Source organism: Thalassophryne amazonica, chromosome 21, assembly GCF_902500255.1.
Source record: "Thalassophryne amazonica chromosome 21, fThaAma1.1, whole genome shotgun sequence".
Classification (NCBI taxonomy): domain Eukaryota; kingdom Metazoa; phylum Chordata; class Actinopteri; order Batrachoidiformes; family Batrachoididae; genus Thalassophryne; species Thalassophryne amazonica.
Genome location: NC_047123.1, coordinates 4,956,869 through 4,976,457, shown reverse-complemented (window position 1 = coordinate 4,976,457; position 19,589 = coordinate 4,956,869). Strand labels below are relative to the sequence as shown.

General features: G+C 42.9%; 1 protein-coding gene across 1 annotated transcript in view; it reads left to right on the top strand.

Moving 5' to 3' along the window:
* Positions 1 to 15,364, top strand: part of cad (carbamoyl-phosphate synthetase 2, aspartate transcarbamylase, and dihydroorotase) — a 61,617-nt gene extending 46,253 nt beyond the window's left edge. The window contains 20 exon segments of the mRNA XM_034162001.1: positions 3,682 to 3,927; positions 4,009 to 4,027; positions 4,030 to 4,089; positions 4,248 to 4,430; positions 4,488 to 4,648; positions 4,816 to 4,947; positions 5,384 to 5,585; positions 6,222 to 6,412; positions 6,528 to 6,668; positions 7,238 to 7,327; positions 7,620 to 7,761; positions 8,187 to 8,380; positions 10,284 to 10,358; positions 10,543 to 10,755; positions 11,024 to 11,149; positions 11,390 to 11,527; positions 11,529 to 11,546; positions 12,777 to 12,887; positions 14,434 to 14,528; positions 14,624 to 15,364. Coding sequence (XP_034017892.1) covers positions 3,682 to 3,927; positions 4,009 to 4,027; positions 4,030 to 4,089; positions 4,248 to 4,430; positions 4,488 to 4,648; positions 4,816 to 4,947; positions 5,384 to 5,585; positions 6,222 to 6,412; positions 6,528 to 6,668; positions 7,238 to 7,327; positions 7,620 to 7,761; positions 8,187 to 8,380; positions 10,284 to 10,358; positions 10,543 to 10,755; positions 11,024 to 11,149; positions 11,390 to 11,527; positions 11,529 to 11,546; positions 12,777 to 12,887; positions 14,434 to 14,528; positions 14,624 to 14,723 — 2,637 coding nt within the window. The 3' untranslated portion in view covers positions 14,724 to 15,364.
* Positions 15,365 to 19,589: the final 4,225 nt, after the last annotated feature.

Here is a 19,589-nt window from a genome sequence, read left to right as displayed (position 1 = left end):
GCAATTGGCATGCTGACAGCAGGAATGTCAACCAGAGCTGTTGCTCGTGTATTGAATGTTCATTTCTCTACCATAAGCCATCTCCAAAGGCATTTCAGAGAATTTGGCAGTACAGCCAACCAGCCTCACAACCGCAGACCACGTGTAACCACACCAGCCCAGGACCTCCACATCCAGCATGTTCACCTCCAAGATCGTCTGAGACCAGCCACTCGGACAGCTGCTGAAACAATCGGTTTGCATAACCAAAGAATTTCTGCACAACCTGTCAGAAACCGTCTCAGGGAAGCTTATCTGCATGCTCGTCATCCTCATCAGGGTCTCGACCTGACTCCAGTTCGTCGTCGTAACTGACTTGAGTGGGCAAATGCTCACATTCGCTGGCGTTTGGCACGTTGGAGAGGCGTTCTCTTCACGGATGAATCCCGGTTCACACTGTTCAGGGCAGATGGCAGACAGTGTGTGTGGCGTCGTGTGGGTGAGCGGTTTTCTGATGTCAATGTTGTGGATCGAGTGGCCCATCGTGGTGGTGGGGTTATGGTATGGGCAGGCGTCTGTTATGGACGAAGAACACAGGTGAATTTTATTGATGGCATTTTGAATGCACAGAGATACCGTGACGAGATCCTGAGGACCATTGTTGGGCCATACATCTAAGAACATCACCTCATGTTGCAGCAGGATAATGCACGGTCCCATGTTGCAAGGATCTGTACACAATTCTTGGAAGCTGAAAATGTCCCAGTTCTTGCATGGCCGGCATACTCACCGGACATGTCACCCATTGAGCATGTTTGGGATGCTCTGGACCGGCGTATACGACAGTGTGTACCAGTTCCTGCCAATATCCAGCAACTTCGCACAGCCATTGAAGAGGAGTGGACCAACATTCCACAGGCCACAATTGACAACCTGATCAACTCTATGCGAAGGAGATGTGTTGCACTGCATGAGGCAAATGGTGGTCACACCAGATACTGACTGGTATCCCCCCCCAATAAAACAAAACTGCACCTTTCAGAATGGCCTTTTATTGTGGACAGTCTAAGGCACACCTGTGTACTAATCATGGTGTCTAATCAGCATCTTGGTATGGCACACCTGTGAGGTGGGATGGATTATCTCAGCACAGGAGAAGTGCTCACTATCACAGATTTAGACTGGTTTGTGAACAATATTTGAGGGAAATGGTGATATTGTGTATGTGGAAAAAATTTTAGATCTTTGAGTTCATCTCATACAAAATGGGAGCAAAACCAAAAGTGTTGCGTTTATATTTTTGTTGAGTGTACATTTGACATTGTTTATGTGTACTAAACTTGAAGCAGTCCGTTATCTGAATTGAGGTAAAGTGGGTGAAGGCCACTGCAGCTGGAGTCGTGCCGCCGCTAGCTTGGGGGGAACGGGGACCTGCCGCAGCTTAAAAACTGCGCAGCCCCTGGAGGAGGAAGGGGTGGCGTGAGCAGTGGCTGTGATGGGGGGAGTAGGAAGGGAGGTAAACGGAAAAATGGAGCATGCTTCAGTCTTGTCCATGTGTAAGTCTGTCAGTTTATTGTCTTGTGGGTTGAGATAAGGAGCCGAATAATCTCACCAGAGCCTGAATAAATTCCTCTGGAGGTAAACAGTGGGCAATTGTCCTTGAGGCTAGATAAGCCTGGATTGTTGTGGTTGAGCAGTGAAAAACACTTTTAACAGTTCCACTTGAACAACCAAATCCCAATTATGAATTAAGAATATTCCCAATTATGAATTAAGAATATTCACCGGCCTCCGAAATCTTCAACTTCATCTGCAAGGCACGCATCAGCTCCAAGATGTCATCCAATTTGCGATTGAGTTCAAGAGTTGTAGTCTGAGAATGCACTGCCTTGCCAACCTCGTTAATCATAACGGACAAGCGAGGGCCTGTGCTTCTTGATGACGCTGTCTTGCCAATTTTCCAGTAGATCAGGGCAGCACATAAGCCAAAAAGTACCAGCCCTGCTACCATGAGGCCAAAAATGAATAAATCCTTGATGTCCTCAACGGAGAAAGGTGCCAAGCATGCCACACGCCAAGACCCCCAGGAGTCGAGAACATAGCCCGCAGGGTACGTTTCATCTGGGCAAGTAAGATCCCCCGGTCCTGACCTTCTTGTAGGAAAAAATGGTGTCAATAGTGTTCAGAGACCAGCTGATCAATTCCATGGTTAATCCAATAGTAGTCCAATAGATCCAGTATCCAATATAATTTGAGGAATTCATAGTCTGGTGAAGTAGGGACTTGAAGGTTAAAGGCAGAGAACAGAGATAAGGGAGACTGAGGAGATGCGACCGCCCTCGTTGGAGTTCCAGGCTGTAATGCTTGAGACTCTGCTGCTGTAGGAGATCTCCACCACAGGAGCAAATTTCACTGCTTGACCCAAATTCACACCTCTTTATGGTGGCCTGGAGGTTAGAGACGAGCAACTCAATAAGATGAACTTGAGCAAGAATCTTGTGTTGTGCAGTTGAGCGCTTTGTGTGTGTGTGTGTGTGTGTGAGAGAGAGAGAGAGAGAGAGACTGTCAGGCATATTGTAAAGTATGCTGAGGATTTGCATCAAATAGAAAAGTGTTGTAGAAATACAGCCCATTTATGTCAACAGTGTCTCTAACACCTAATGCATGAAGTAGAAAAGGACTTTGTAATTACATTTCTGGCACAAGTTTGAGGTTGGGCAGTTATATTCTAAAGCACAAATGAACCTGGCCACACACATTCACATTTCTACAGAAATAATAGAACTGTATAAAAAGGATAACAAAAATAGTTTTCAATAAAATGTCTCACTGGAACAATTTCCCTTTCATTTTTAAAACATTATGCAAAATAATGATCATGAGCTAAAGTATTTTTTTGCAATTTTCACAAAAAAACTGCAACTTTTAGAAAAGCTGCCCGACAGCCTAAAATACAAAGATGTTTCAGTGGCTTATTGTAAAAATTTGAAATGATTTGCTGTGCATAACATGCAGAAAAGTAAATTGGATGTATTCAGTTGTACAACACATTCGAACATCAAAATTCATTGACTGAAGTTATCGCCATAAAAATGACAAAGGGGACTCTAATTTTTTTGTTTTTAACCCCATGGTTTCCAAATTTTCAAACTGTAGCTTGAACCCTGAAGTCTACGTTAATATCTGCAGTACTAGTACTTTACTCTTTCTAAGTCTCAGAGAACGTATACAGTCTGCGCTTGAAATGATCCTCCGATTATAAATCTTAAGCCATACATGTAGCATCTGGCAACATTTTTTGAACATCCATCCATCCATCCATTTTCTTCCGCTTTATCCGGAGTCGGGTCACGGGGGCAGCAGCTCAAGCAAAGCCGCCCAGACCTCCCAATCCACACACACCTCCCCCAGCTCCTCCGGGAGAACCCCAAAGCGTTCCCAAGCCAGCCGAGAGATGTAGTCCCTCCAGCGTGTCCTGGGTCTTCCCCGGGGCCTCCTCCCGATGGGACGTGCCTGGAACACCTCTCCAGCGAGGTGTCCAGGGGGCATCCGGAAAAGATGCCCGAGCCACCTCAAGTGGCTCCTTTCGGCGTGGAGGAGCAGCGGCTCGGTGTGAAATGCTTCTGATACCACACTGGTGCAGCTCTCTAGTCTGAAACCCAGGGCGGGATTCTTCTCATGTCTCTTCTGCTTTTTCTCCAGGTAACGGCAGTAGATTGGCCATTTGAGGAGGATTACAGTGAATGTCCCACCAAGGAGAAGCAGCGCAGCATCATGAACTACCTTGAAGAAAACCACTTTGACCTGGTCATCAACCTCTCCATGAGGAACAGTGGCGGTCGCAGGCTGTCCTCCTTTGTTACTAAAGGCTACAGGACGAGACGCATGGCCATCGACTTCTCCGTCCCGCTCATCATCGATATCAAGTGCACAAAACTCTTTGTTCAGGTGTGGTGGTGGTGTGTGCTCAGGGAGTTAAAGTCCATGACTTTACAGACCGCATGAGAAACATCCTCCTCTGTGCTGCAGGCTCTCCGTCAGATCGGTCGAGTCCACCGGTGAAGACTCACATTGACAGCATGACGTCACAGACTCTGGTCCGTCTGCCTGGTGAGTCACAGAACATGTACTGAAAAATATGTACCTGAAGGGACTTCAGAGGAGCACAGCAGTCAGTGCAGCACTCAATCCTCACAGCTTCTTTATACATTCACAACAAACTCTGCAGTGTGACCCGGTTCTCAACAAATCTGTCGATTGACTCATAGGTCTGATCGACGTCCACGTGCATTTGCGGGAGCCTGGTGCCACGTATAAGGAGGACTTCTCTTCTGGAACAGCAAGCTGCTCTGGCAGGAGGCGTGACTATGTGTGCGCTATGCCCAACACGTCGCCGGCAATCACTGACCCCAGTTCTCTGGCCATGGTCCAGAAGGTACAGCTTACTTTCTGTGAGGTGTTGTTCTTGATGATCCAGACATGAAAACGTGGATGTTGTGTTTGATCAGCTGCTAAGGCGGGATGCCGCTGCGACTATGCCCTGTATGTTGGCGCTGCTTCAGAAACGCCTCCATCCTGCCATCGTTGCTGGGCAGACTGCAGGCCTCAGATGTACCTGAACGACACCTACTCCACCCTCAAAATGGACAGTGTTTCCCTCTGGATGGAGGTATGTTAGACTGTACCACAGCAGAACCACTGTTGTAACGTTAGATATTTTTTTTGTGTGTGTGAACGTTACCGTTTTCTTGAATACGTAATTGCGCTCATTAGTTGCACTTAAATCCTGACCTGTCCCGTCATGCATGCTCACCGCTCCGTTTGTTACATATGAAGCACTTTGAGAAGTGGCCAAAGCAGATGCCCATAGTCGCCCACGCTGAGAGGCAGACGGTGGCTGCGATCCTGATGGTGGCGCAACTCTACCAGCGTCCCGTCCACATCTGCCACGTGGCCAAGAAGGAGGAGGTAAACAGTGTTCACTATCTGACTGTTTAGTCTGCTTTTTAATTACTTTTGTGGCTGTTTTTATAAATGAAAGAACTCTTCAGTAACTGTAATGAATACGATGTTGTGACCACAAATGTCTGAGCAGTCGTGAGTGTTAACGCTCTGAGGAGATTGTTTCAGAGTCAGAATATTTGCCTCTTCTCAGATAAGTCCAGTAAATTGATTGCAGGAGTTGGGCTGAGCTTTGTGGCGCCAACATTGGTTTCTTGTTTCGCCGATGGTGTTTCTATGACAAGTAATTTATAATGAAGATTTTAATTTGTTTATTTTTATTCAGTTGTCGGTGGGGAGCCTTTGTGCAGTGTGGACACACTTCATCAGGATTCTGTTCCGTTTTTGTCACTTGACCACTTTGGACGTGGGGGTTAGTTCATTTTCTGCCTTTTCTTTTCAGATCCTGATCATCCGAGCTGCTAAACAGAAAGGCATCCAGGTAACATGCGAGGTGGCACCTCATCACCTCTTCCTGTGTGATGAAGATGTGGCAGCCATCGGCGAAGGACGAGTACAAGTACGACCCATGTTAGGAACCCTAGAGGACATGGAAGCTCTGTGGGAAAACCTGGACATCATCGACTGCTTTGCCACAGACCACGGTCAGTAGCTGCTGTCAGCGTCTTTGTCTGTGAGCAGTGGTCCTGACTTCAAACCTCAGTAAATACACCCTCATGGTGGAGTGGAGCAAGGAAACATTTTATGAAGTAAAGAGGGGAAATTTCAGCTGCAGGTTGCCAGAAGGCACATGGGAGACTCGAGCCTAGATTTGTTTTTGTATGAAAGTTCTTCTCTGTCGATACCTGATTTGCTCGTGCAAGTGTCTGTTAGCAGTTGATTGGGTGAGCCACCTGACTGAAGTAATAGGCTCGTGATCTATCTAAGTTCTGGGGAATGTTTCTGAAACATAGATACAGTCATGTTAGCATTAGTTATAGCACAGAGAGAACAAGCTGATGTGGATTTGAGAGAGCAGTGAAAGATTACTAGGGTGGAGAATATTCTGCTCGAGACGCCTCCTTCTGTCCAGTCAAACTGTCACCTGTTTGAGTCTCTACAATACGACACAAATTTTAAGGCTGTTTCACAAACTAAGGTTAATTTTAAACTGATTCCAGTGCAGAGTTCCAGCATTTGTTGTGTCCCAGTTTGCAACAAAATTTGACTGAATTCAAATTTGCTGTTTTGACATGTTCTTCATCTCGGGGTTTTTTTTTTTTTTTTTTTTTTTTTTTTAGCACCCCACTCTGTGGAGGAGAAGAACGCTGAACATCCTCCTCCAGGTTATCCTGGTCTGGAGACCATGTTGCCTCTGCTGCTCACTGCCGTCAGCGACGGCCGACTGACTTTGGACGATATTATCAAACGTCTTTATGACAACCCGCGCAAGATCTTTAACTTGCCCGTCCAGGAAAACACGTATGTGGAGGTCAGTAGTCATCTGCTTTGCAGCTAAGGCCATGATTGATACAACCTTCATAACCTCTTTATAAATGCTGTAATTACTGTAAGAATGAATGAAAAGGACTCCATGTGTCCTTCAGGTGGACTTGGAGCAGGAGTGGGTTATTCCTCAGTCCATGCAGTTCACAAAGTCCAAGTGGACGCCTTTCCAAGGCATGAAGATGAAGGGCAAAGTCCGCCGTGTGGTTCTACGAGGAGAAGTGGCCTACATCGATGGCCAGGTTGGCTCTTTAGCATTACTTTTATTTTTCCACACATCAGGAGGTCGCTGAGAACTTATCAACTTTTCTGCACTCGCATACTGTCGACTTGTACTTTTTTCCCCGCCTGTTTTATTTAAGTAACATCAAGATAATATTGAAACATCATTAAGCTGTAAAACAAATGTGTTGTAGATTCTGCTTGTTCTCCTGCATTCTAGTCAACATGCTTTCGTTTAAAAATAGAAAAAGACTTTAAATCGGACTCCAGCACCAGAACAGTGCTGATAGTAATGATTATTTTCATGATGGTTATCGTCTGTCTGTAATTTTTCTTGATGAATTCATAAATTAATGTCAAACTGAAAAATGCTGTTTCCCAAAAGACCAGGATGCCGTCCTCAAATATCTTGTTTTGGGCACAACACAAAGATGTGGATGTGTTGATTCATGAATCAACATTTCAGACAAATTCTGATTCTATAAATATTCCTCTCACATCTGTTGCTGTTTTTCAGACCAGACAAAATGGTTTCTTTTCTTAAAGACACCGCTGTCCCTCTGTTTTGTTCTGCCTTTAACTCTCTCAGGTGTTGGTGCCTCCAGGTTACGGAGAAGATGTGAAGTCGTGGCCCAGTGCTTCCGTCCACCTCAACGAATCGGCTAAAGGCAGCCCGAGGGTATCAACGGTGAACCACGTCACACAAACGCACAAGTCATTAGCTTCAAATCGATCTGTAATTATTTAAAAAAAAAAAAAAAAAAATCACAAGTCTTCAGTCCAGGGGCTTCAGCCTAGTTCCATACATGGACCCTCTTGGCTGTTTTTGGAGCCACTTTGAGACCACTGCTTTAGTCTAAAGATCTGAACAGTTTCAGGTTGAACATCTGCTCATGAATCTGGTTTTATCAAAGCAAGTGTTAAGATGTGCTGATGGGTTAGAAGGTGTTCGTGTCTCTACTGTTTCTTAGACTCCAGAGGGCTCACGTCCAACTCCTCCAAGGGAATCCTCCATCCGCGCGCGAGCAGCCAGTCCCCGACGTGCAGCAAGTGAAACCAGATTCCTCCTGCCGCCCCGCATCCATCGGTCCTCCGACCCCGGTCTGCCGCCAGGTACTGCAGCTCCCACAGTGCACTGCAACAGCTGTTGTTCCTTCACGGTAGTGTGCACATTGACCAAACAAATAGTCTAATCGGTACTTGTGCACATTTCTGACAAGTCAAGAAGGTTTTGAAGCTATTTTTCTGTAGAGTAGAAGTTGAGTCATTGTCCTTCATGATGCTGCCTGAAGTTATGTAAATTTAGTGAATTACAGTCAAAGCAGATGGTCACCCCACTGAGCCGGTCTGCTAGAGGTGGTTTCCTGTAGTTCAAAAATATCAGAGAGTTTTCCTTACCACTGTGGCTTGCTCAGGGGGTGGGTAAGGTTAGACGGCACTCTTATGAAGCACTTTGGGGCGACTCAATGCTGAGATTTGTTGGTGTGTAAATACTCAAATTGAACTAAATTAATTGACATTTATTTTGTTCTCTGCAGAAATGATGTTGATTTCGGCGCAGGGAGCAGCTGATGTTTACAGCCATCCTCCCCCTCTGTCCAGGCTGCTGTCCCCCCAGTCAGTACCTGGACCTGTACCACTCGGACAGTTCTCCCACCCTCAGATGTCTCCCTTTCTTCAGTCACTGGCGGGTCAACATATCCTGTCTGTCAGCCAGTTCAGCAAAGAGCAGGTGCAGTGGTGCCCCTAAAAGTCCAAACCATGACATCTGCACACGCAGAGGAGATAACGCAACTTTATTCTAGGGGTTGGTAAGGTTAGATCTTACTTTCCAGGGGAGATAACGCAGCTTTATTCTAGGAGTTGGTAAGGTTAGCCCTTACTTACCAGAGGAGACAACGCAACTTTATTCTAGGGGTTGGTAAGGTCTAACCTTAGCTAGCTGCACTGCACATGCAGAGGAGATAACCTAGCTTTATTCTAGGGGTTGGTAAGGTTAGACCTTACTTACCAGAGAAGATAATGCAGCTTCATTCTGTAGCTGCTCGTTGTTATGCGACACTGTAGGTGGGAGGAGCCACCAGACTGAGTCATGAATTATTAAAATGAGCTTCTCCTGCTAAAGCAGAAATGATGATTCAATACCTCCATTGCACATTTTCTGTTTCTGCCTGTTCTACCTACAGCTGATTGGCTCAGCCTGGTGGCTACTAGTTACTGATTGGCTGCACAAGTTATCTGTGAGAACAGGAAGAATAATGTGCACAGCACAAGATTACTAATAATGTTGCCATGAAATGCTTTTATTGTGAAGCACAAATATAAAGAAATATGAAACAGTACTGTGCTATCATCTTTGCTTACTTGATGGCTAAACTTTAAATAAAAAAAATCTAGGTTATTTACATTAAAACTGTAGCTTTATTTGGTAAAAATAAAAAATAGGTCAAACACTCAGCTTGACAGTGATCGATTCTGCAGCTAAAAGGCTAATTTAGCTGATAAACCTCAGCAAAGCACTGATGTCATGTATTATTTTCACTCACCTCAGACAAATTTTTGTCCGTTGCTCAAACTCATTAATCTTGTCTGAAAGCTAACGGCATTAGCATTGTTAGCAGCTGGAAGCGTCACCTGTTAGCTCCACTTAATGTATGATTACTGGAGGAAAAACGCAGCTCAGGACTTTTAATGTCCCCAACAAAGTAAACTGTTAGAAAAACAAGAGCGCAGTCTACAAAATTTGACTTTATAAACTCTTAAAGCCCAAAAACAAACGAACCCTTCTTCTTCTTCTTTGGACATTATTGGCAGCTTGCAAACTAACATGGTGCATGACTGCCACCGACTGTTTGGGTGTGGAACTGAATGAATGGACTGACATGTTGTAAAAAATAACCCGGAAACGTTCACCACGTGAGTAAAAACACTGATTTCCGGTCATTTCCGGAAAACTTTTCAACACTGAAAGAGTATCATCTCATAAGTCTCCAAATTAAAAGGGCAAATATTAATAATGAGAGCTAATTAATTCAAATCTGTATGATTGTGATGCACCGCATCGATCCAGAAAATGGAACATGGAAATGATCCAAGTTTCTTTTGCTTATGTAATGTGTTTTGTACCTGTCCGATGCCTTGACATACCTGCACTTATTGCAGGGAGTAATCTTATCATATGCATGATGGAAATTAGGAGCAGGTGTACGTGAAGTTCCCTGTAGCTCTAATCAAGCGTGTTCATTTCTCTCGTTTCCAAACCTGAGGTCTGGTGTCCACTGCTGATGGTTTGATTTGTACGTTCAGGTGCAGAATGTAAAGGTCTCCCGGGTCAATGTGCTGTTTGTGAATTTTGAGGGGTCCTGCTAACGTTCCACCTGACTGTTTCTCTAAAGATATTGACTCCACGTCTTCTTGCTGCATTAGTATGCGGTTGACATTTGAGGGAAGTGTCTTCTTTGTGCTCTTCTGTCAGTATGCATTTAGGTGTCAGTGTTTTCCTGAAACACAAGTTAACTTTCTACAAAAGCCCCACTTCCTGCAGAGATTTTAATTGTTAAATTTTAGAGCTCATCAAGTATTCTGATTATTCTCTTCATATTGATTTGATATTTTTGTTTGTTTTTTTTTCTCAGATCTCTCACCTTTTCAACATTGCCCACACATTTCGTTTGCTGGTTCAAAAGGAACGAAGTCTGGATATACTGAAGGTAGCTGGTCTTCACACAGCCGTCAGTCTCTGCTGCTCGCTCTCAAACCCCACACACAAAGGGACTGTAACACATTTCTGTCTTTCTGCTCTTCTTTGTGGTGATGTGGGAGTTTCCTAAAAACAAAATGGGAAAAGAGGTCATTTGTTTTCTACTAGCTGTGTTTGTCATTGTGGCTGTTTAGGGCAAAGTGATGGCGTCCATGTTCTACGAGGTCAGCACTCGTACCTGCAGCTCCTTTGCTGCAGCCATGCAGCGACTGGGCGGCTCAGTCATTCACTTCAGTGAGTCCACATCGTCCTCACAAAAAGGAGAATCGCTGGCCGACTCGGTCCAGACCATGAATTGCTACGCCGACGTGCTGGTGCTCCGCCACCCGACCCCCGGCGCCGTAGAGGTGAGTTTGACTGCCTCCGTCGGTAATATGAGTGGGAGGGGAACATTTTGTAATCTCAAGTTCATTTTGGGTTGGTTTCATGAAACCGGTCTGTTCATCATCTGAGTGTCTCACACATTGCTCCACTAAAAACTGGTGAGCAACATAAACCCAGCAGAGGTGGAGGTGGTGAGCTGGTGTGCGTGAGGGTGTTAGTTTGATGTTGTGTTGTTGTTGTTTGAAGAAGTTCTCACATATTTTCATGAACTCACCTGTCTGTGGCTTCCAGACTGCGTCTCGTCACTGCCGTAAGCCGGTGATCAACGCCGGAGACGGTGTGGGTGAGCACCCGACCCAAGCCCTGCTGGATGTCTTCACCATCAGAGAGGAGCTGGGGACGGTCAACGGCATGACGGTGAGCGACACTCATCACCCCAGTCGAGCCCAAACATGCTGTTTGTGCTACTAACTGCCAAGCTTTTGTTCTGAATTGAGCTCCTGGAGATGTGTGACGCTGCCTGACGTCCTGATGAGTTTGCTGAACACTTACAATATCAGGAATAATTAGTTTGAGTTTGAAAATCTGCAAGTAGACAATCACTAGTCTTTAATGTCTCATGAGATTTGATTTGATGTGGTTTTTATTTTTGGTCAGATAACGATGGTTGGAGATTTGAAACACGGCCGCACAGTTCACTCTCTTGCCAAACTGCTGACTCAGTACCCGCATCACGCTGCGCTACGTGGCTCCCAAAACCTTCACATGCCAACAGAGATCATCAACTATGTGGCCCTCCAGGGGCATCAAGCAGGTGAGGGCAGAAATTTCACACTGTAAGACACCGTATGTAAAGATTCGATGAATAAAAATGAAATATATTCTGACTTTTGGCACCATAGTCAGCAGGGAGTCCGGTCATTCCTGGTTTTTCTAACACTGCAGATGTTTGTGCTACGAGAAAAGTGCCAACCTCAGGCAGCAGAGGAGGGGAAGGGTTCAACACCAGCACTGGATGGGGTTCTCAGTTACCTGGTCCAAATCGATTAAGCACAAATTTGTATTTTTAAGTCATCAGATTTTTCTCTTCACATCACGATCACCAGACTCAAATATATGGACAACAACCTTCTCATCTTTGCACCTCAGGACAAAATAACTTGATGTTCGGCTTTCTTTGGGGATCATCGGGATGCTCCTCCAGCAGCCACTTGGGAAAACTTAAATGTTGGATAGTCACGATTGTGATGGGAGTGTGTGCTCGTAGTGTCTCTGAAGATGGAATTTAGTGCAAATACTTCTTACTAATGACCAAAACGTCACTTCAAAAAACCTCCCACTCAGTTGCTTCATTATATTTGAAGCCTCATTGAACAGTGACAGACTGCTGACACCTACTGGTCAGATAATGTACAGCACACTTACTATGATACTGCAAGCTGGAGGGCACAGTTTTCTTTGACCATGTAACAAGAAGATATTACAGACAGACAACTGTCTTTTAAAATTAACTTAATTTTCAATTTTTTAATTTAAATTTAATGGGATAAAATGTTAAAGTGGATGTCACATTGTAGGTATTTGTTTAACTCTGCTCCGCCTTGTTTACCTGTCAGTTCAACGTCAGACAAGCTGGTCAAAGTTCGTCATGTTTAAATTTTTAAAAAGTGAGTGTGAGAATTTTTGAAAAGAAAGAATTTAATACTTTTGTCCTTTTTTAGCTCCATGATTTATTGAATACATAATGTTTCAAATCTAATAACTGCTGTATTTGTATAAATCTTGTGTGAGCTCAATTTCGATATTTGGAGGTGATGGTCTAGTGGTTAAGCGTTGGGCTTCAGACCAGAGGATCCTCTGTTCAAAACCCAGCCAGACTGGAAAATCACTAAGGGTCCTTGTGCAAGGTCCTTAATCCCCACGTTGCTCCTGGTGTGTCGTGAGCGCCTTGCATGGCAGCAGCCTCACATCAGTGTGTGAGTGTGTCTGTGTGAATGTGAGGCATCATTGTAAAGATGCGATTAATGATCATGATGGTTTGCAGGAGGAATTTGAGAGCATTGAGGAAGCACTACCCGAGACCGACATTCTCTACATGACCAGGATCCAGAAGGAGAGATTCGCTTCTGAGAAGAGTACAACGCCGTACGTAACCGTATATTATTAGAAAAATTGTTTCACTCCATCTCTTCAGAGCAGATCTCTGGAGGAATGTAGCGTCTGCATTTTCGCTTTTACGTGTGTTCTGGAAGTATGTCACACCTTTTTCCTGTATGTGGAACTCACTTTTTAACAGCGTTTCACTGGGGCTGAGCTGAACAAATGGACAGGAGTTCACTGTAGCACATGTGTGCGTCACAGTGTGTGCTGATACATACGGACTTTTACACCCTAAAAATAAGTAAGGAGGACAAATAAGTGTGTTGCATATTGCAGTGATTCTCAACCGGGGTGCCGTGATCAATCGTCAGGGGTGCCGTGGGCAATTATCAAATATCACCATTATCGGGTGTATGTGCTGTAATAGTGTGGCAGATGGTGTAATGCTCTTTTATTCCAGTAGATGGCAGCAAAGCACGCAGTAGCTCTGAGCCGTGTGCCGACAAGGAGGCGTGATCGCCATTTTAATTCCGGGCAAGTTAGTGATTTGTGTGCATAGAAGTTCACTTAGTCTCGTCAAGAAACAGGTGGAATATGCCGGAAAGCTGCGCATGTTGGCAAAGTCACAAACGGAGGAACAAGGGAGACAATATTTCCTTCCATAAGTAAGTGGTTTTGGTTATTGTTGTCACTTTGGCTGTGATATTTGGATGATAAACAGCATTTTTCTGAGTGTGTTCAGTCGCGAATCTCCATTGAAAATGCATTAACATCCGGGTACTTCATCAATATTTTGCCCGGTTAGGAGACGTCATGTCGCTGTCCATGAAGGGACGTTTTTGTTTAGTGTGCAGCATTGGGACTGCGCTCTCTAGTTCTTATATACAGCTCCATGACTATAGTATACTATGTTACGTCATATCTGTACCGCACGTGTTGCTAACGCACCGTGTAGAGACAGTCGAGTTAGTGGTGCGTGACACATGACACATGACAGTGGTGTGCCGCAGGATTTTGTAAATATAAAAAGGGTGCCGCGACTCAAAAAAGGTTGAAAATCACTGGCATATTGGATGTTATTTGATGCTGTTTGGACAACACAAATAGTCAGATGGACACTCACAGTAAACAGGAAATTTATACAGGAAGCCTGATTTTATGGTGGGTGCCATGAGGACTGTTAATTTCCAAAAAATAAGTCAGATTGACAAATGTGCAATGGACAGCATTTTGGATTTTGTTTGACACAGATGACAACAACGTTGGAAACGCGATTATAAAATGTGGCCATTGATTTTTATTCATTAGTTTTTAATTATTGTTGTTGTGTCCTTTTATTCTTTGAGTTATTTTGTTGTGTGTTGATTACTGAGAAACCCTTTATAAATAGCTATATAATTATAACACACTCTCGTTTTCCCAGGACATAAGTTGTGGAGTATAGTATAGGTATAAGTCTGTAGGACCTCTTAAACTAGTTTAAAAAGAAAGTGACTTACACTCCACGAGTAATCCTCTCTTATTACATAAAGTTAGCATTTTAAATATGTTTTATGATCACAGAAACAGGAGGTTTAAGTGAAATAATATTTCTTCCTCAGTCTTTTGGTCAGTTCATCCTCACCCCTCACATCATGACCGCCGCCAAAAAGAAGATGGTGGTAATGCATCCGCTGCCGAGGGTCAATGAAATCAGGTGAAGTCCAATCCGCCGCCTGGGTTTCTCCTCCAGCCATGTTCCTCTCTGCTTTGACGTGTAAATCTTGTCTGGTGTTTTTGTTCTTTTGTCAGCACGGAGGTGGACTCTGACCCCAGAGCGGCGTATTTCCGTCAGGCGGAGAACGGCATGTACATTCGAATGGCCCTGCTGGCCACCGTACTGGGCAGATAGAGCCAGACGCCTTCTCATTGGGTGAGCTCACGGGACCAGCGCCACCTGCAGGTTCTGTCTGGAAATGACCGATCCACACTCTAGCTTCACATTTTTACCGATGGTTTCAGTTTTTCATTATTTTTCTGTCTTCGTCATCCGTGTGCAGGGATTCTTAGCTCCAGAATTTACTTTTGCTCATTTTTCATCTGCAGTACAGTAGTTCTTTAAGACATCTGTATTTTCTGCTATAAACCTGTTAGATGTTGCTTCATTCAGCTGATTAACTGTCGTCTGTAATCATGAATATGTTTGAGGTGATGAACAGATCAACTGTAACTGAAAGATCAGGAACTCACTCTTCACAGGGTACCAAGTCGGACCAGAAAAGGGAAACCAGAACATTAGTTCATGTCACTTCGAGTCCATCGAGTTCACATAATGCTGTTTTCATCTGTAAGGATTTTTTTTTTACGAACCATGAACTGAGAAGGACCTAAATGTCTGTTTACGCCTGGTTTTGTCCAGTTGGATGAACTCGTTTCGCTTCATTAGTAATTTTTTAAAATGACTGTAATTGTGCAGGAAACATCTTTTATCTAAATACTAATGTGTGTCTGTTAAATGTTGTTGATACTTTATTATCTGGAGAAATAAACTTTTTTTAATTATTTGTGAATTTCATGTTACTTAACATCTGGTCCGTAAGTATTTGGACAGACAAGGTTTGGTTTTGTCTCTGTCCACCACCATGAGGGTTCTGAAAAGTCACAATCAAGATGTTCTTGCAGTGTCAAATTTCATCTTTAATTCAAGAAGTTTAAAAAAAAAAAATCCAATCATTCCATTTTTTTTTTTTTTTAACCCACAAGGCAACATATAGGTGCTGGTCATATAATTAGAATATCATGAAAAGTTGATTTATTTCAGTAATTCCATTCAAAAAGTGAAACTTGTATATTATATTCATTTATTACACACAGGCTGATATATTTCAAGTGTTTATTTCTTTTAATTTTGATTATTATAACTGACAACTAATGAAAATCAATATCTCAGAAAATTTGAATATTAAGACCAATGCAAAAGAAGGATTTTTAGAAATGTTGGCCTACTGAAAAGTATGAGCATGTACAGCACTCAGTACGAGTCGGGGCTCCTTTTGCTTCAGTCTGTGGCACTGCTCAGGTGGTATGAGAGCCCAGGTTGCTCTGATAGTGGCCTTCAGCTCTTCTGCATTGTTGGGTGTGACCTGTCACGTCTTCCTCTTCACAATACCCCGTAGATTTCCTATGGGGTTAAGGTCAGGTGAGTTTGCTGGCCAGTTAGGAACAGGGATACCATGGTCTTAAAACCAGGTACTGGTAGCTTTGGCACTGTGTGTAGGTGCCAAGTCCTGTTGGAAAATGAAATCTGCATCTCCATAAAGTTGGTCAGCAGCAGGAAGCATGAAGTGCTCTACAATTTCCTGGTAGACGGCCGCGTTGACCTTGGACCTCAGAAAACACAGTGGACCAACACCAGTAGATGACATGGCACCCAAAACCATCACTGACTGTGGAAACTTTACACTGGACCTCAAGCAACATGGATTCTGTGCCTCTCCTCTCTTCCTCCAGACTCTGGGACCTTGATTTCCAAAGGAAATACAATATTTACTTTGATCAGAGAACATAACTTTGGAGCACTCAGCAGCAGTCCAGAGACCTTTTTGTCTTTAGCCCACACAAGATGTCAAGTCAGCAGTCTTCCCCATGATTGTGTAGCCTACAGAACTAGACTGAGAGACCAGTTAAAGGCCTTTGCAGGTGTTTGGAGTTAATCAGTTGATTAGAGTTTGACACCAGGTGTCTTCAATATTGAACCTTTTCACAATATTCTAATTTTCTGAGATGCTGAATTTGGGGTTTTCATTAGTTGTCAGTTATAGTCAAAAAATTAAAAGAAATAAACATTTGAAATATCAGTCTGTGTGGAATGAATGAATTTAATATACAAGTTTCACTTTTTGAACAGAATAACTGAAATAAATTAACTTTTTCATGATATTCTAATTATATGACCAGCACCTGTACAGTTGTATGCAAAAGTTTGGGCCCCCAGATGATTTCCATGATTTTCCTTTATAAATCATTGGTTGTTTGGATCAGCAATTTCACTTAAATATATCATAGCAGACAAACGGTGATATTTGAGAAGTGAAATGAAGTTTATAGGATTTACAGAAAGTGTGCAATAATTCTTTAAACAAAATTAGTTAAAACGCAGTATAAAAATAAATACATGAACATGATTCAACTTTAAACATCAGTTTGAGACCCACTTTAGCAAAAAAAAAAACAAAAAAAAAAAACCAAAACTGGAAACATTCCTGAAGCAACAAAGTAACAGCATTTTACTGAAAATACAAAAGTTCTGTAACAATCCATTCCAGATTATAGTTTGTATCTTTAACATTGAACAATTTTTCAAAAATTCATAACTCAAAAAAAGATCAAATTTCTTTCACATTTGAGAGCATCATGTAGGATGGTATCGTTTGATGTGGATCTGATCTGGATCGTGGATTTTGTCTACTTGTGAATTTAACATTGAAATGTATATTTTGCATTATATCTCAATCAAAAGTACCTCAGTCACTCTCATTTTTCTGTTCTGGATTTACCTACACCACCAAAATTGGATGGAGGTTCCAATTTTATGCCCGTTTGTCTTCCGGTTATTAGTCAGAAACCAAGTGCCAAAAAGTAACAACAAATTGTGCACAGCAGAGATAACCGATGTTCTATGAAAATGATCTGAAAAATAATTCAGAAACTGAGAAAACCTGACATCACTACAAAAAAAAAAAACTTTGATTCAGTGAATAAATACATCCTCCTGACATTTGATCACATCTCATTTAGGTTATGAAAAGTCACTTCTAACAGGACTTTGACCTTGAAAAGTTTTTCCAAGGGAAGAAATTGCAGAATTGGAAACTAGTGTTGGTGGAGGTTTGCGCTCTAGCTTTTATTGTATTTCTTTAAAGGAAAAGAAAACCCATCGATAAAATACAGCTGGGAAATAGACTGTACTATAAACTAACGATTGTGTACAGTGAGGAAAATAAGTATTTGAACACCCTGCGATTTTGCAAGTTCTCCCACTTAGAAATCATGGAGGGATCTGAAATTTTCATCTTAAGTGCATGTCTACTGTGAGAGACATAATCTAAAAAAAAAAAATTTCGAAATCACAATGTATGATTTTTTTTTTATTTATTTGTATGTTACTGCTGCAAATAAGTATTTGAACACCTACCAACCAGCAAGAATTCTGTCTCACACAGAGCTGTTAATTTTTCTTTAAGAAGCCCTCTTATTCTGCACTCTTTACCTGTATTAATTGCACCTGTTTGAGGCGCCTGTTCACACAATCAATCACACTCCAACCTGTCCACCATAGCCAAGACCAAAGAGCTGTCTAAGGACAACCAGGGACAAAACTGTAGACCTGCACAAGGCTGGGATGGACTACAGGACAAACAGGCAAGCAGCCTGGTAGAAGACAACAACTGTTATGATTATTTATTATTGAAAGTGGAAGAACACAAGATGACTGTCAATCTCCCTCAGTCTGGGATTCCATGCAAGATCTCACTTTGTGGGGTAAGGATGATTCTGAGAAAGCTCAGAACTACACAGGAGGACCTGGTCAATGACCTGAAAGAGCTGGGACCACAGTCACAAAGATTACATTAGTAACACATGATGCTGTCATGGTTTAAAATCCTGCAGGCAGCAAGGTCCCCCCGCTCAAGCCAGCCACATATCCAGGCCCGTTTGAAGTTCACCAGTGACCATCTGGATGATCCAGAGGAGGCATGGGAGAAGGTCATGTGGTCAGATGAGACCAGAATAGAGCTTTTTTGGAATCAACTCCACTTACCATGTTTAGAGGATGAGAACACCCCAAGAAAACCATCCCAACCGTGAAGCATGGGGGTGGAAACATCATACTCTGGGGGTGCTCTTCTGCAAAGGGGACAGGACGACTGCACCGTATTGAAGGGAGGCTGGATGGGGTCATGTATTGTGAGATTTTGGCAAACAACCTCCTTCCCTCAGTAAGAGCATTGAAGATGGGTCATGGCTGGGTCTTCAGCATGACAATGACCCCAAACACACAGCCAGGGCAACTAAGGAGGGGCTCTGTAAGAAGCATTCAAGGTCCTGGAGTGGCCTGGCCAGTCTCCAGACCTGAACTCAATAGAAAATCTTTGGAGGGAGCTGAAACTCCAAACCTGAAAGATTTGGAGAAGATCTGTATGGAGGAGTGGACCAAAATCCCTGCTTCAGTGTGTGGAAAAACTGGTGAAAAACTACAGGAAACGTTTGACCTCTGTAAATGCAAACAAAAGCTACTGTACCAAATATTAACATTGATTTTCGCAGGTGTTCTAATACTTATTTGCAGCAATAACATACAAATAAATTATTTAAAAAAATCATACATTGTGATTTCCGGATTTTTTTATTTTTTTATTTATTTTTAAGATTATGTCTCATTGTGGACACGCACCTAAGATGAAAATTTCAGATCCCTCCATGATTTCTAAGTGGGAGAACTTGCAAAATCGCAGGGTGTTCAAATACTTATTTTCCTCACTGTATCAATGAAAATGAGGAGCTCTTACAACTGAAATATCCAAGAGTTGGCATTTAGGCAGAATTCGACGATTTCATAAATACCGCCATTGACACAATTTTCACAAATCAGAAAAAAGTCTCCAGATCGCTTGCAGCACTGCTGTGGCGTAGCATGAGCACAGAAAGCTACAGATGGCGAACATGCGCTGATGTAAAAGTCCTCTCATTAAAGAATGACGCAAATTATTGTTTGGTT